The sequence below is a fragment of the Mustela erminea genome, chromosome 21 (assembly GCF_009829155.1).
Source record: "Mustela erminea isolate mMusErm1 chromosome 21, mMusErm1.Pri, whole genome shotgun sequence".
Classification (NCBI taxonomy): domain Eukaryota; kingdom Metazoa; phylum Chordata; class Mammalia; order Carnivora; family Mustelidae; genus Mustela; species Mustela erminea.
Genome location: NC_045634.1, coordinates 23000541 through 23018036, shown reverse-complemented (window position 1 = coordinate 23018036; position 17496 = coordinate 23000541). Strand labels below are relative to the sequence as shown.

At 36.4% G+C, this 17496-nt stretch overlaps 1 protein-coding gene across 1 annotated transcript in view; it reads right to left on the bottom strand.

The window, feature by feature from the left end:
• TNKS (tankyrase) overlaps positions 1–17496 on the bottom strand; it is a 205573-nt gene that overhangs the window by 41049 nt on the left and 147028 nt on the right. The window contains exons 12-13 of the mRNA XM_032329297.1: positions 8569–8740; positions 2622–2701 (exon numbers count right to left, since the gene is read on the bottom strand). Of these exons, the coding sequence (XP_032185188.1) occupies positions 2622–2701; positions 8569–8740 (252 nt within the window). The remainder of the gene's footprint in view (positions 1–2621; positions 2702–8568; positions 8741–17496) is intronic.

Here is a 17496-nt window from a genome sequence, read left to right as displayed (position 1 = left end):
GAATCTCAAGAGCCACTGTCATCTGGTCAGGTCAAATATCTTACCCTTTAGCCACAAGTGAGTCTGTGGCTACCTTAATACGTACATTATAGAATCAAAAACCAAAATGAAATAGAAGTGAATAAATTAATACATAAAACTAGAGAGCACAAAAATTGTTAGTAAACACCTTCTACTGGTGGCTTACATGATTAAAGCTGCTTCTTGCTGCTGCTGGGTTTTCTTCAGGCTCTTACAGTCTAACTTTTTTTTTTTTCCCCCCGCAGAGAATATCAGCAAAACAGGGATGTGGTATGGAATGACACACAACTCATTTTGCCAGGTTACAAAAATAAAAGCCCATTCTGCTTAAGAAACATTCACTTTTTAGTATTTGGAAGTTCTTTATTCCCTGTTCAATTTCAATTTCCTTTTGAATGCCAAAGCAAATTTACATTATTCCTACCTGATTTTCATAATTTCAAATACTTTACTCAGCAAACAGCTTTTTCTTCTAATTCCTAATAATTTAATACTCTCTGAAGCCTCTAGGGAAGGAAATTTACCATGCTTAATTCTCACTTAATTTGTGCTTTGCTTTTCTTCTGCCACTTCCATTCCATTCATAAAATTATAGTCGGTCTTTATTGTGAAGGCCGACTGTAGAACTGGGAGGTGTGACACAAATGCTTTTTTAGGAAACTTGAAAGCTAGAGATTTGCCTATCAGTACATACAAAACACATGGAATTAAAAACTATAAATTAAGAAAATACTAAGCTATTAATTTAATGATCATGGGTACATGTAGCAAGGCTGGTGAGATTACCATGCCATGATGTAGAAAAGAAGTCCTGATCACTTTTATATGTAAAGATTTCCTTTTATTAGCATATATTTCAAATGACAAAAAGTATATGTAATTTTATTTAAGGAAAAAAGTATATAGTTTTAGATCTAAGAGAACTTTAAAATTTCTCCCCAGTGGCTATTACAACTGAAGTTTACTGTTTTTCTTTAAATAACAGATGTTCTTGTAAGATGGAAGAGATGTTAGAAGTGGCCACATACTGAAATAAAAAAAAAATTTCTAGGTAACACAGCTTGAAAGAGTTTACTGTATTTTCTTTCTTTTCTTCTTCTTCTTTTTCTTTTAAGATTTTATTTATTTGGGAGAGAAAGACTATGAACAGGGGGAAGGGCAGAGGCAGAGGGACAGGCAGACTTCCCACTGAGCGGGAAGACCAGTAAGGGAAGATTATTTGGTGAATGGAGAGTGAGATTAAGGGATAAGATCTAAGCTATGGATTTTTCTTTGTTTTCAGATAAGAAAAAAGTACCTCCTTGTTTCAATTCATATCTATCTCATCCTAAGCTACATTTAAATAAATTCGAGGGGTGCCTGGGTGGCTCGGTGGGTTAAAGACTCTGCCTTCAGCTCAGGTCATGATTCCACAGTCCTGGGATGGTGTTCCACATCGGGCTCAGCAGGGAGCCTGCTTCCCCCCTCGCTCTCTCTGCCTGCCACTCTGCCTACTTGTAATCTCTGCCTGTCAAATAAACAAATAAATAAATAAATCTTTAAAAATAAATAAATAAATTCGAAGACACACAAATCCTTCTCCACCCCTACTATTCTAGTCTTCAAATTTTCTGGCCCACACTTGGCCTTTCTTCAAAAAAGAAAAAAAGAAAGAAATAAAGACAGACAAACTCTAAGACCAACGCCCAAATAAGAACAAAACCCTTATCTCTTCCTATCTTCATCCCTATCTTAATCCCTACATAAGTGATTGCAGACAGGAAGTATCTGTTCTTAAAAAGGATATTTAGTATCAGAATATCATTTTATATTTGAAAAAAATTACATTTATAATTTAATGTTTATGTATAATTTAATGTTATTTGTGATTTCTATACCACAAATAAAGGCTGTTAAAATTTTCCTGGCAAGCAGAGTTACATAGAAAAGAAAATCCAGGAGCACCTGGGTGGCTCAGTTGGTTAAGCGTCTGCCTTCAGCGTGGGTCATGATCCTGGAGTCCTGAGATCAAGCCCCTCATCTGGCTCCCTGCTCAGCGGGGAGTCTGCTTCTCCTGCTGCCCCTCACCTCGATTGTGCTCGTCCTCTCATTTTCTTTTACTCTCCCTCCCAAATAAATAAAAAGAAAAAAAGAAAAAGAACTCTCTTTCTTAAATAAAAAAACAGGAAGAAAATCCATCTTCGGTATTTAAGTTAATTCCGAATGAATGCAGGATCATAGAGCAATTTCCTAGAGCAACAGTGAGAATCTCTTAGAAAAGTTGAAGAAATATTGTTTTGAACTTTATTGTGTAATATATCACCAGGGCTCGAACTAGCTTAGACATTTATGAATGTGGCTACAAATAACACTTTCATTAATACCAGCAGAAGTAAAAGAGCTTTCATAGACCCAGAAGGAAAGTAGCTAAAGCAGTTTAATGGATACAATAAAGCACATACTAGAAAATCCTTCCTGGTGAAAGAGCTCTCCTGTTTATGGATCTACTTTGTTCATCCCTTTTATTATTTGGATTTGAATAGTTTCACTTAGGAACTTAAAATGAATTGGTTAGCAAAGTTTCAACAGCGCTACCCAAGATTCTAAAAGCACTGATTTACCTTCACAGTTTCCAAGTCTCCAGCTTTAGATGCCTCTAGGAGTCGATAGTCAACATCAGAAGTGCGTATAGGTGTACTTTCTGAATAAAGGAGAGGAAAGGTTACTCCTGTTGGCTTTTAAGGAATCACAGAATTAAGAAGGGAAAATTATTTGGTGAATGGAAAGAGAGATTAAGGGGTAAGAAATTCCTGAGATCTAAGCTATGGATTCTTCTTTGTTTTCAGTTAAGAAAAAGTACCTTCTTGTTTCAATTTATAACTATCTCATCCTAAGCTACATTTAAATAAATTCAAAGACACACAATCCTTCTCCATCCCTACTATTCAAGTCTTCAAATTTTCTGGCCAACACTTGGCAAAAGGGAATAAAGAAACATAGGAGCACGATATCAAAAACATCTTCGTGATACTTTGGTCTTACAAATGCGGTAGCAAAGCTTTACCATAGATTTTGTTGTGTAAGTCGAGGGAAGGCACTCAACTCTCAGGACTTAATGTTCAGCTTTTTTCTTTTTGGCCTCGACTTCCTCAATATAAACAGAGGGACTACTCCCCAAATCAGTGGTCTCAGAAAATATAATCAGTGTACAAAAGGGCTTACTAAATACAGAAATTTGTTTAATTCACATTTATTGAATGGCTTCAGAGAAATGCAGTTAAAAATGTCTGTACAATTGGGAGGTGTGACACAAATGCTAAATAGACTATAATCAGATGAGGCTGCTAGATGTAGAAGTATGAGGCTAACAAATGAAGTGTTTCGATTAATACAATATAAACAAACCAAAAATTCATTATACATTGGCTCAAATTTAAAAATTTTCAAAGGAAACAACATATGTCACTCAAAATATGTTTGCGGACATTATGGATGGCCTTTATAACGCACATTCATGTAACCCAAAAGGAGTGAAGTCCAGGAGACTTGGATTTTGACTAGTACTGGTGACAATAGACAAATCATTTAATAGATTAGCTTTTGCTCCTATAAACTAAGTGTTGGTTTTCCTTAAATCTTTGGATTTAAGACTACATTATCTTATGATCAAAGACGCCTTTCTTGAGTCTACTATCTACATGGGAAGATCAAGTGATGCTATGAAAAGGTTTTAGATTTCAGAAGAAATACTTTGGCTCTTTCCAGTCTAAAGTGCTTCATTCAGGAGAGTGGCTTTTACAGAACTGGTTATGAGAACTCCTCCATAAAATAGAAACTATGTTTATTTAGTCATGATAATACGTAGCAGATAAAATGCCAAGATTAAAGCGAGGAGAGAGTATTTCATATGATGAAGTATCTTTTTGAAACATCAATAAATATTTTTCTTCAGAAGAGAGTTCATTATTTGTTAGTCTGTGGAGCTGTGGAGGAAAGAAATCAGGTCCTGCTCATCTTCATGTTCCTTTTCACAGAGAACATTCAGAAAGCATTTGCTGAACTGACTTCCATGCTAGTCTGTACTGGGGTCAGTGTGTTTGGCCCGTCACTGCTCTTTCTTTGGCTGCCTTTATTCTGTTCTTTCTGGTCTAATTTGCCTCCATTCTTGCTGTGCATGCCACCGCTGCATTTATGGGTGAGAAAGTCTATCTGTATATTATGTCTCTGTGACAGTGATTCTGGCAGTTGGGAAAATGCACTGAAACATCCTTTGGATATCTCTAGGTAATAGTTTTAATTTATCATTTCAACAAAATAAAATGACAATTGTTGATGTATATGGAGTTGGACCTTTGGATATTTTCAGATTCTAGCATCTGAGGGATACAAATAAGGCTAAATGTTTTAGTTCTATGAACTATTTGAAATTGGCACACTGGTCTTGATACAGACTACTTGCAAATGGTATAATTTTACAATCAAGCAAAAATTTTTATGCAAATACAAGAATGCTTCTGAGAACTATGGAGAAATCCCTACTCCTACTCAAAGAGTCGAAAGCAGTTATTTAAAGATATTGATTAATTACTATACAAATTATAGAGTTTTGCATCCATTATAAATCCTGAACAGGCTTAGAACAGATTCATTTTTAGAAACAATGTGAACAAAGTATTAGCTGAAAGGATATATATACACCCCAGGAACTTTGTACAAAGAGGTGCAAAATTAAAAGAAGGACATAAAAATGAAGTTAAAAGGGAACATATGTAAAAGAAGAGTAGCTGATACACAAAGTACTACATTAGTAAAAAGTGTAAGAAAAGTACTATATTAGTAAAAACTGTATGAAAAGAATTCAGAATGCTTTAACTTTTAAATTCTTTTATAAGCACGCTGGCTTTTGTAGAATATGAAATTAAAGATTTTACCTCGAGTCAAAGGTTAAAGATGAGCTTCTAATTTTTTCTCCTATTCTCTTCTGCTCACCGGAATACGGAAAGGAGAAAGGAGACGGAGAAGGAGAGGAGGAAGGACAGGAAGAAGGAGAGGGGAGGGGAGAGGAGGGGAGGGGAAAGGGAGAAAGGAAAAGGAAGGGAAGGGAAGGGGAGGGGAGGGAAGACAAGGAACCCCAAACCTAAAGTTTCAAAGGCTGGAAGGCAGTTGTTATTTTTGTAAAACAATTATTTCATTATTGTTATTTTTTAATCCCCTAAGACTGGCTGTTGACTGGACGGGCAATAGGCCGTACTGGCTTATTTCAATGTGTAAATGTAAATGGGGATTTCAGTGTTTAACTTGGCTATCACAAATCCTTACCTCTATAAATGATTGGGTAAAAATAATGGGATAACCATATTGGAATACAGTCAGAATTATCTCATGCCAAGGTCAAGCCTAAAATTGCTGTTTAAGAGAACTGTGATGCTGGAAATAGTCTTTATCTGTTAATATAGTAGCCACTAGTCATGTGGACAGAGCAGATATAGAGAAAACATCTCTGGAGAAAAAGGTCAAATCTTCTGAAAGGATGTTTTAAAATGCTGGTTTATAAAAAGCTGCTATCTGATGTTAATTCTTATGTAAATACTGCCAAGAGTTTACAATTCAAACTCCATTAATGTAAACTACTAATGCAACTACTGACCTCAGAGCAGGAAGCACAGGTCTTTAAATGTGGGTCTTAAACCTGTTATCAACAGGTGTATTTAAATGCATCTTTAAAATGTTACCCGGAAAAGAACACCAGTAACTTAATATACATCCTATATGACTGCTGCATTTTTTTTTCCCTAAGAAAACAAAATGTTTATTATTTTGATGTAAGAGAGCTAAGGCTATTTAGATGTTGCCAGACTTTTTTGTCAGTGACCCACAATAAAACACAGTAGGTTAAACCACCTTCAATTCCCAATATCTGGCTGTGTCTTTCCTACAGAAATGGCTACTTCGTATGCCCAACCTAACATACTTTATGTTGGGACTCAATACACAAAGTGAATACACACACACATATGTATATATAAACACATAAAATCAAACATTCTGATATTAATACATCTGTATGTGTGTACGCATGTGTGTATACACATATAAATGTATATATCTGATAAAAAAAGTTGTGTAAACCCACATTTATCCTAATTCTTTGTCATAATTAAATCTCTTCATGGCTGTATTTTGCTTTAGAAAGACAGAAGTTACATTGGCCATTTCAAAAATTGAACTCTGATATTTTCTACTCTGTTCTATTTTTTATAATGTTGGTTACAACTCACTAAATTGATTTTACAGATCACTACTGGGATACAACTCCCAGCCTGAAAATGACTGCTGCATTCTTTAGGGAGTCATTACACATATAACTTGGGATGGATGAGTCAATGTAGGTAAAATCAGAAAGTTCAGCTAGTACACGGACCACAGACTATAGATACACAAGTTTCTCATAGAAATATTAGTTTAAAAAATTATATCTTTTTCCAAACAAACAAAAAAAACAATTCCTACTTTCAAAACCTTTCTAAGGGCAACATTTTATCATACAATTCTACTATTTGTACTGTTTTTCCAGATCAATAAAGAATATTAAGAATTAAATCCAAAAGTTCTGGCATGTCCTATGTTACACATTTAATTACCTGTATAATGTTTTATATTCCAAACAAACTTTTAAGAAGAATTACCAAAATAATTGAATAAAATATTTCATTTGTGATTCAGTATTTAATTTCATCTTTTACCAGAAGTCATATATCCTAATTACACTGAATTAGAAGGCATTTAAAAAGCATTAATGGATCTAATCTGCTTAATTTATTCAATCCTTTCTTCTCCATTTTGTCAATTATCTCTAAAATTACGCATAATATTATTAGAAATTTTGATGTGATAGCTGTTTGCCTGATTTATGGCTACAAATTATAAAATCTAACTTAAAATCCAACGCTAAATGGTTCCTGGTAAAAGTGTAAAAAAAATTTAGAATGTTTTAATAAAAATCCCACTTTTTTAGAAATTATATTAGAATTTACTGAGAAGGCTGAAAGAGTTCCTAATCAAAGCAGGATACTATCTCCTCTGTAAGTAAATGTTCTATTGCTCCACTGGAACAGGAAGTTAAATGTTTTTCATACTTCAAGCTTGCAATCCTGTAATAGGAAATTTCATTCCTCTAGATCTTTTCAATTTTGATGTAAAAGTGTTCTAGACAGGGCTTACTTCAAATGTCTCTAGATCACCATTTAAGACTGAAGAAGAATGATACAAAAATAAAAAAAAAAAAAAAGAATGATACCATCTACGAATGAGCTGGCATGAGGAAAGTAAATCCCAATTAATAGCTTTTAAAACGTTGCACAGATATTCTGATTCAGCTCTAACAATACATATATGAGCTCCACAAGCCTAGAAAGTTCCCTATTTCAGAATACAGTTGGGATTCTCAGCTGTGCTATACTTTCGCGGGGCTCTTGAGAAATTTGTGGGGCTTATTTTTGTCTTCTAGTGTTGTTTTATCCAAGTTATTACTATCACAATAATTATAAATTATTTTATGTCAACTTACTGTCATTTTCGCTTTATATTATAGATAGGGTATTTAATTTGGGATTTTTGGAAGGTATCTCTACAATTAGGTCACATTATCTAAACATTTCATTTCTGAATAAGAAAAGGGCATATTATAAAATATTCTTTATGACAAGGCACTGTGTCTGATGGAGCAAAGAAATCCTGGGTTATCGGCAGAAGAAAGTAACTAGGACTTCAGATTCCTAGTCTGTAGCTTTCCTTCTCCATTTTCCTCTTCTGTCTGTTATGTCATTCTAGAGCAGATATAACCCACAGACAAAAATAAAGGGATGGGAAGCAAGAGTCAGTTATACCAAATTAATTTTCTATCTAGCTCACTATTTTTCAAGAGCTAGACGGTGTCATTTCCTCTAATTTGGGGGCTCAGGAAACTAGTCAACTTTCATATCAGTTCTATGTTCAATCTCCCTCAATACATTAAGTAGATAAAATATCAAATGCTGCAGTAGGTAGGCACTAATATTCAATAAGATTTTATAACTGTATTTAAGCTAGGAAAAACAAGGTAATTTCCTAACGGTGAAATGACCTTAAGAAATACAAAAAAAGCCAGTCAGACTATCCCATATATAAGAACACTGAATTAAAGATCATTACCAGATGAATGATTTCTTATTTTCTCTATTTGACAGATTTTAGAGCTGCCATAATTCCACACCATTTATAGGAGCTTTAAGTCACCTTTGATCATAACACCCATGAGTCAGGTTTTCAATTTAAAACTAAAAAAAAAAAAGAAAAAGCGAGAGAGAAAGAGTATATGTCTCCTTTCCCTGACACCTACCTCACTCCACCAAAAAGGTTGATAGGAAGGGCCTCAGGCTAAACTGCCAGCAAGGAAAGGTATGAAAAATATTCAGGCAGAGAAAGTGTTCCAAAGAGCGACTTAAAACAAGTGGTGCAGAGTTTGTCTGTTTCTATCATCGGACATGAAGCGGGAAGGCCAGAATGTACTACTTATTTATTTAAACTCACCACTTAGAATCTGCTGCACGGCTTCGTTGCCCATCTGCGCGGCTGTAAAGCCTTGTAAGGAGATGATGGAAGGATCAGAGCCATAAGTCAGCAGGAGGCGGCAAGTCTGCAGGTGACCTGCGAGGGCAGCTCGATGCAAAGCAGTCTGACCAAGGGTGTCCAGTGCGTTCATCTGTAAAACCATTGGGTGGGAACAGAGAATTGAGTATCTACTTGTTCCATTTTACACCCTAGCAAATAAATTCTTATGAGAAAAATAAAACGGTCAAAAGCATTCTGAAAAATGCCATAGTCTATTTACTATTAACTTTTCGGTGACTGCTTCTGAAAAAATGTCAAGCTTCTTAGTTATCCTTCTCTGACTATCTTATTGAAAATTACAACATACTCATCCCTGCCCTGAATGACTGTCTTCCTGTCCATCTTCCAGTCCCTCCACTCCCCTCGACAACTAGAATGCAAGGTCGCTGAGGGCTGGGACTCCGATGTTCACTGCCTGCCACATCCAAGATGTACATGAAATACTTCTGGATGAATGGATTTCACCAAACTTGCTCCTGTAACATGAAGACTACAGAATATGTAAGTGAAGACAGTCAAAGTAGTTAATTACAGGGTGCCTGGGTGGCTCAGTGGGTTAAGCCGCTGTCTTCGGCTTGGGTCATGATCTCAGGGTCCTGGGACCGAGTCCCACATCGGGCTCTCCGCTCAACAGGGAGCCTGCTTCCCCCTCTCTCTCTGCCTGCCTCTCTGCCTACTTGTGATCTCTCTGTCAAATAAATAAATAAATAATCTAAAAAAAAAAAAGTAGTTAATTACATTTCTTTTCTAATTTTAGTAAATAATTTTAATAGAATACCTCATTACTAAACTGAATTACTAGTGCCTGAATTACTAACACATTTAACCAGCCCCCCAAAGATTTAAATTTTCAAATGTTCCATTTTTAAAACTTTGAAGTTATAAAGGAAGAATAATTTAGCTAGTTTTAAGATAACATTCAACTTTGGGATCAGCTTCATAATTTGATCAAACCTGTTTTCCAGGATGCCCCTGTAAGTACCTTCTATTCCAATCCGACCAAAATCCATGTTCATTGTACATGCTGATTCTTTCAGAGTAGCCCTTCTTTCTGACTTTCTGGATTATGAAATCCAGTGCAAGTCTGAGCTTTCTTAAGAAGTCTTGATTACTCGAAGTCTTGGTGATTACTGACTTTCTGAATACCCATGTCAAGTTAGTACCATCTTACAAATTTTAACATGGGGCCAATTTTTGTTATGGCTATTGAGATTATGGATTGTATTATACAGGTTTTCTGAGTCTTCTAGAAGGCTCCTCTTCAGGGCAGACAGTAATTCTCAAATATATGCTAGCAGATTATTCTAGCATATTTGTGCATACCCACCCAATACAAGATTAAGGAAAGAAAAGATTTAAGACGACTGATCTCCATGTCTCAGTCTTCCATCATTTTAAGTAAGGCTGTCACACTTTTTCAGGCAAGGGTTCATCTAAATTCTTAATGGAGTGTCACAAAATTTGTCATGACATAATGATATATGTAATCAGAGGTCTCATTTGCCAGCAGAAAAGTGACTGTTTACATATAAGCAACATAAAAGCACAGCTATAAGCATGTATTGATGGAAAACACAGGCTATCAAACTAAACCTCTTGACTTTCTATTTCTTTGTTACCTCACCACATGAGAAAAACTTAAAATTGGGAACATTCTAATCATTAACATTTTTCTGGAAATTTGGTAAGAAACCCACTAAATTATTTAATTATAGTGACCGAAATCCTCAGTACAATTTGCTAAGTCATGGGAACGTGGTCTGACAACTACTACTTCAAAATACAGATATTACTAAGTTATTTTTCAGCTCAAACTCAGTGACTCTTCAGTGCCTTCAAATAAACATGAACTCATCAGCATGTCATTTAAGACCATGTGTAATTTACTTTTATACTATCTTCCTTTCTACTCTATTTTTTCATCACCATTTGATAGGCTTGCTGTGCTGCAGCTTTATCAGATTACCCTGGAACCCTGTTTTATGAAGGTGTTAGTTTCTAAAGTCACTGCAAAATGTAAAATCTGTCTTTGGTCAACACTATCCTTGCAAACACCTTGACAATGTAATGGTAGAGAAAGATACAAGGTTTTTAAGCAAATTCAACACTGGCCAGTTTTGCCTTCAATGTATCAGCAGATCAACTGAAGTCATATAGTGTCTTTAAACACTAAACACACTATGTGTAAGGAGAGGTTGTCTTGATACATAAACCTGGTGAAATTGAGCACAATACAAGAAACAAACCCTTCTGTCTCTCACTCACTCTGGGGCATGCACTTGTGGAATGGAATGAATTTGGGCAAAAAACACCACTCACTAATATTATTTCCATTAACTTTCCTTGTTTCTCTTTACTCTCGGTTTTGGAGGGGTGGTGCTGAATGCACCTCCGCTGACACGTTCTCATTTCTCTACCAAGCTATCATTCTCTGTTTCATATTCCTTATCCTTGTATACAGCTGTCAAAATTACAACTAAGTTGTTTACCTCCTAAAAAGTCTGAGAAAGGGATGCAGCTAACGTTTACTAAGCACTTCCCGATATTAGGCGTGGTGCTAGATGCTATATGTAAATTGGAAGCTTTTTAAAAGCAGAAACTAGGGGCACCTGGGTGGCTCAGTGGGTTAAGCCACTGCCTTCGGCTCAGGTCATGATCCCAGGGTCCTGGGATCGAGCCCCGCATCGGGCTCTCTGCTCAGCTGGGAGCCTGCTTCCTCCTCCTCTCTCTCTGCCTGCCTCTCTGCCTACTTGTGATCTTTCTCTGTCAAATAAATAAATAAAATCTTTAAAAATAAAAAATAAAAAATAAAAGCAGAAATTATGACTTGATCTTAAATGTAATTCTTCTCCTCTGTCCTCCCCACTCCCCAGAAACACAAGGTCTAGGACATAGCCTGGAGCTATGTGAACAGCTTATGTGAATAAGTGAAAAAAAAAAAAAAAGAATAATGTATAAATCGCTGTTAGAGTTCATTTATAAGAGGAATTTTTTATGTCTAGTTGAAAAAAATCCCAAACATTTGATGAGGACTGACTGATAATGCTAGGAAGTTAAAACCTTAATCATATACCGAAGCTTTATGTTTTCATCCCTACTGACGTATATACGGCATCCACTCATTTCCACAGGTGGCATTAGATTCTAGTATCTCAGAAAACCAAACTTTCCAGATAAACTACAAGACAGACCAGTGTAACATAGAATCCTTTGCTTTAGAAAATGTACATATTTTTCATTATGAGAGAATTGTCCCCTCGAACTCTAAATTGTTACTGTAGCAACAAAAGTGTATCGATGGAGTACTTTATCAGCCAGCGAAGGTGACACACTGAGAAGCTGTAGAAAAGGATCAGCGATATTTAACAGAAGCACTCATTCCACAGAAACAAGCAAAACAGAACTAGAACAATGTGGTGTTATTTTGTACAACCCAGAGAATGAACAAGAATGGATGCCAGGGAAAATATTAAACAGCCATTCGACAAGGGTTTTTGTGAGGAAAACCCTCATAGGAGCATGTCCTCAAAAGAAGCAAATGTCAATTTCTCAGACACCCTAATCTCAGGACTCCAGGCTTGTCCTTCTATGGTCAAAAGAGGACGGTGGCAGCTCTATGCCATCAACTCCATACTCCAAAGCCAAAAAGAATGTTTTATACATCTATTGTAAAAAAAAGAAGAAAGTTTTCCCAGTTGACTTCTTATGGCTAGGGCCAAAAACACCTCCCCAAACGATGCCTATACCAGTCACAAGTAAGGAGAATAAAATTACCAAAACTGTTCCCAATCCAGGCTTCCATGAAACTCCCAATTCTGAACAAAATAGAGTTCCAAAGAGGGAGTTGGCAAGCTATGATCTGTGGGTTAATTCCAACCAGGGGACTGTTTTACACTGCTTGCAAGTGAAGAATGATTTTTATATTTTTAAAATGATTGCTTTTAAAATGGCTATGTAAGTACCCAAAAAGCTGAAAATATTTACTATCTGGACTTTTAAGAACATGTTTGCTGATCCCTATTCTGAAGCAAAGAAGAAAGGGAACAGTGATTGCTGGAGGGAAATCAGCTGTCTTTGGAGCCATTACTGATCTTTAAAATGATTCAAAATTGAATACAAAAATTAAGGTCCCTAACTTCCTCTTATATTTAACCTTATCAGTACTCTGATGCTCTATTTATTTTTTTATCAAGCAGGCAGATGATACAATCAAGGCTCTCTACAAAGTGGTCAATCTATTCTTTTTCCTTCCACATACGTATTCTGAAATGGTTCAAGGCAATAAAATCCAAAATGTATGTGTCTTCCAAGGCAGGTGATAAATTTGTTTTAAAGGGCAACAGTAACCATTTTATAGGACTACAGGTCAATCCCCATTCTCTGATTTTAACAATGGGTCATTCCGGCAGGATTTGCATTGCTGTTCTAATTCAGTTTCACAGTGAAAAAGGGTGATGTTTTATATTTCACTGTGATCCCAGAGAGTTATAGGGAACTCTAATTATTTAATGGTTCCCATAAGTTTGGATTTATTACTCTACTACCATTCTATAAGTTATATAATTGGGAATTGATAGTAATTCACTCTATTGATGGAGAAATATAGGAAAATAAATAACTTGAGCATGTTATCTACAAAATCTGTAATTGAAAGCACTGGATAAAAGGGCCAACTAAAGCCCATGACAACCTGAAAGTCAAGACAACACTGTCTTTTTGTCCTCTTGGCTTTGGCAATTTTCACTCATACACGCTGACAATTCTTCACTCGGTCAAAAAACAGGCTTACCAACATTTAAAATATTCTTTATTATGGGGCGCCTGGGTGGCTCAGTGGTTTGGGCTGCTGCCTTCGGCTCGGGTCATGATCTCAGGGTCCTGGGATCGAGCCCCGCATCGGGCTCTCTGCTCCGCAGGAAGCCTGCTTCCCTCTTTCTCTCTCTTCCTCTCTGCCTGCCTCTCTGCCTACTTGTGATCTCTGTCTGTCAAATAAATAAATAAAATCTTTAAAAAAAATAAAAAATAAAAAATAAAATATTCTTTATTATGTAAGGATTAAACTTAAAAAAAAAAATCCACCCCAAATACAATCTAGTATTATGCATATAGTTAAGCACTTAAAAGGGTCATTCAAGCTGAGATAACCAAATAAATGAGATTGCTCACTCACAAGGATTCTTCTAAGAACTTACAAATTAGGATGCCTGGGTTGAAGCCTCTGCCTTCGGCTCAAGTCATGATCCCAGGGTCCTGGGATCCAGCCCTGCACTGAGCCCCGCATCGAGCCCCGCTTCCCCTGCTTCCCTTCCTCTCTCTCTGCCTGCCTCTCTGTCTACTTGTGATCTCTGTCAAATAAAGAAATAAAACCTTTGGGAAAAAAAAAAAAAAGAACTTACAAATTAAATAGCTACACACACACACACACACACACACACACACACACACACACACTGCTCTCCGTAAGTTTTGTATTTTTAACCTAAAAAAAATGACAGATTTTATATATGCCATCATGAATTTATTATTCTTACTTTAAGGAGATACAATTTTAATTCTTTTCTTTTTAAAGATTTTATTTATTTATTTGACACACACACAGAGAGAGAGAGAGACACGGAGAGAGGGCATACAACCTGGGGGAGTGGGAGAGGGAGAAGCAGGCTCCCAGCTGAGCAGAGAGCCAATGCGGGGCTTGATCCCAGGACCCTGAGATCATGACCTGAGCCGAAGGCAGACGCTTAACCGACTGAGCCACCCAAGCACCTGGACAACTTTAATATCTATCATCTATCTATCTATCTATCTATCTATCTATCTATCTATCTATGGAATCATCAACATACATACTTCCAGAAGAAAATAGGGAGTTTTACATCAATTTTTCTGATCAAGACTTTTTTAGACCTGGTCCTCTCTATTCCCCTCCATCACAATCTCTACCATAAGGATATGATAGAGGACGTCATCAAAGATTCTTACCATTCAGCACTGAGGAGATCATTTTCACCAAAGTACACAAATTGCCTCAAATTTTAAGAAAAATGCTACATATAATGTGTGGTAATGTGTGGCTAGGGCTGGCTTGAGATACATATTCAGAAGATGTTAGAAGAAAAACGTATCTGGCAGTTTTAGAGACAAAACACATTTCCCTTTTCTCCCTTGTATCTAGAGATAGAAACCTGAGGTATGCATGTTTTTCTAGTTCTAAGTAGTAATTAATGATTTTCCTACAGGGGTAATTAGATAAATGATATAAAACCACAATGGCAGGGGCACCTGGGTGGCTCAGTGGGTTAAGTCTCTGCCTTCGGCTCAGGTCATGATCTCAGGGTCCTGGGATCAAGCCCCGCATTGGGCTCTCTGCTTAGCAGGAAGCCTGCTCCCCTACCCCCTCTTATGATCTCTGTTTGTCAAATAAATGGATAAAATCTTAAAAAAAAAAAAAACCCAAAACAAAAAACCATAATAGCATTTGGCCTGAAATATATAGGGTATAAAAGCATGATTCAAACCCGCTAAAATCCTGGAAACCAGCATGCAGACTATCAGGAAATGGCTGAGCGGAGTCTCTCAATATTTGAATCAGTGTGAAAAGCCTAGTTTCAAAGTGTTAACCTTGAGACTGAGTTCATCTCTCTCCTAAACTTAAAGCTATCATTGTCCCTATCACTCATTTGGAAATAAAATCACGAACTATTCTGTGGTATTTCTGTAACTAATCATCTATTGTTAACTCACACCGTAATTCTACTTTAGCTGTTGAACATAGGTCTATTTCAATCTGAATTTCAAGTAACCTCAGAATTAAAAACAGCCTCTGTATGCCTTTAGCTAGAATGACAATGTACTTTCCCCCTAAATCAGGCCACTTTGAAAGTGAAAGTGAAGAGGAAAAAAAAAAAAAAAGAAATGACAGGCTTTCATAAATCTGCAAGAAAGGAGTAAAAAAGATAGGAATCTGAAATAGGTCTATGTCCTGGTGGACAGACTATACCCCAGGGAACAGGTGGCAAGCACATTTTAACCGTCTTAGCTTGAAGGTAAGAAACATTATCTTACTATTGTCTCTTTCTACAAAAATCTTAAAACACTAATTTTGTTGAGTACTGCTAAATCATTATGCCAGATACAATGTCCATACCCTGAGTCTACATTTCTGTAACTGGCTTTCTACAAGACAGTTTTCTAGGAAGTATTTTTCTTTCTGAAGCTGGATTCTATGCATGCCACCTGCCTATTCAAAATTTTCTAGTGGCTCTCCAAGTATTATGAGAGCAAAATAAAAACTCTTCAAATGAAACTGTCAAGACCGTGCTCCAACACATCTTTTCAAGATTTTCATTATACTCTCCTTTTCAGTACCCAACTGGACTCACTAACTATTAACTTCTAACTCCTTTGCCTTCCTGAGTCATTATTTAAAATATATTATTTGTATTTTGCCAATTTCTATATATCTAATCCTTGAACATTCCTAGCTAAAATCCTACTTTTTAAAAAATGAAATTTCTCTAATCTCTCCCTCAGCCTGTTACTTCCACTAGAAGTAACTATTTTCTGAATAGCAGTCTACCTGTATTTTTCTTATATACCTCGCTTTCAAGTTGACTGTGCTGGATAAGACTATTACTACTAGATCTTAAGTCTCTTAAAAGAAGACTCTTGATCAAATTGAAACTTCATATATAGCCTTGTAACATTGTAACAAGTACAGTGCTTTGTACAAGGTGGTGTTTGAAAATGGTTGGTAAGTGAATGGTTCATGAGAACAGTAAATTGGTAAATTCTGGTGATAAAGGATATTATTTTCATCATACTAATGTGTATACTGAGCAAACACTAGACTATTAAAATATTCTTTTTTAAAAGAAGATTTAGTTGAGAGAAAGAGCATGAGCACACATGCATGCATGGGAGGGAGAGGAAGGGAAAGAGAATTTTAAGCAGACTCCCCTCTGAGCAAGGAGCCTCACACAGGGCTTGATCCCACCACCCTGAGATCATGACCTAAGCCTAAATCTGGAGTTAGATGTTTAAGTGACTGAGCCATCTAGGTACCCAACTATTCAAATATTCACTAACCGAAAAATATACATTCTTCTTTCCCTAGAAATGTGAAGGGAAAAAAAAAGTTAAATGCCAATGTGGACAAAATTGTTTAATACTGAAAATAACAGACTTATTTTATCTGGGTTAAGAGTATAATTTAATTTGATTTCAAAGCTTTTACAGATACAAAGCGTTGTTATCCATGGTAGGATGGATATAATTAAAGCCTCTCCTATGAGGAATGAAATAGACAAAATGAGCTAAAATTCTGATACAGTAATCAATATTTCACTTTAAAGGTCCTTCTTTTTTAAAAAAATATTTCTAAAATTTATTTGAGAGAGAGAGTGTGAGCAAGAGAGCGAGTGTGAGCGAGAGTGTGAGCAAGAGCGTGCATGCGAGCAAGAAAGAGTGCACAAGTTGGGGGAGGGGCAGAGGGAGAGACAATGTCAAGCAGACTCCCTGCAGAGCATGGAGCCCAGTGAAGGGCTCCAGCCTATGACCCTGAGATCATGACCTGAGCCAAAACCGAGAGTCGGATGCTTAACTGACTGAGCTACCCATGTGCCCCATTTTAAAAGGTTTTTAATCCTTTACTGTGTTATGAACCCACTACAGAATATAAAATTTGTCTAAGAAGTTAAATTTCAATATAATTAGAAAGATATGAAACTAGACTGTTTACTAGCTGAACTCGAACTTATTAAAAGGGAACTCACCTCCTCACATGCCCTGTCTAGAAACCAGTCCCCGAGCACAGCTGATGAGACTAGCGGGAGCCAATCCAATGGCCAT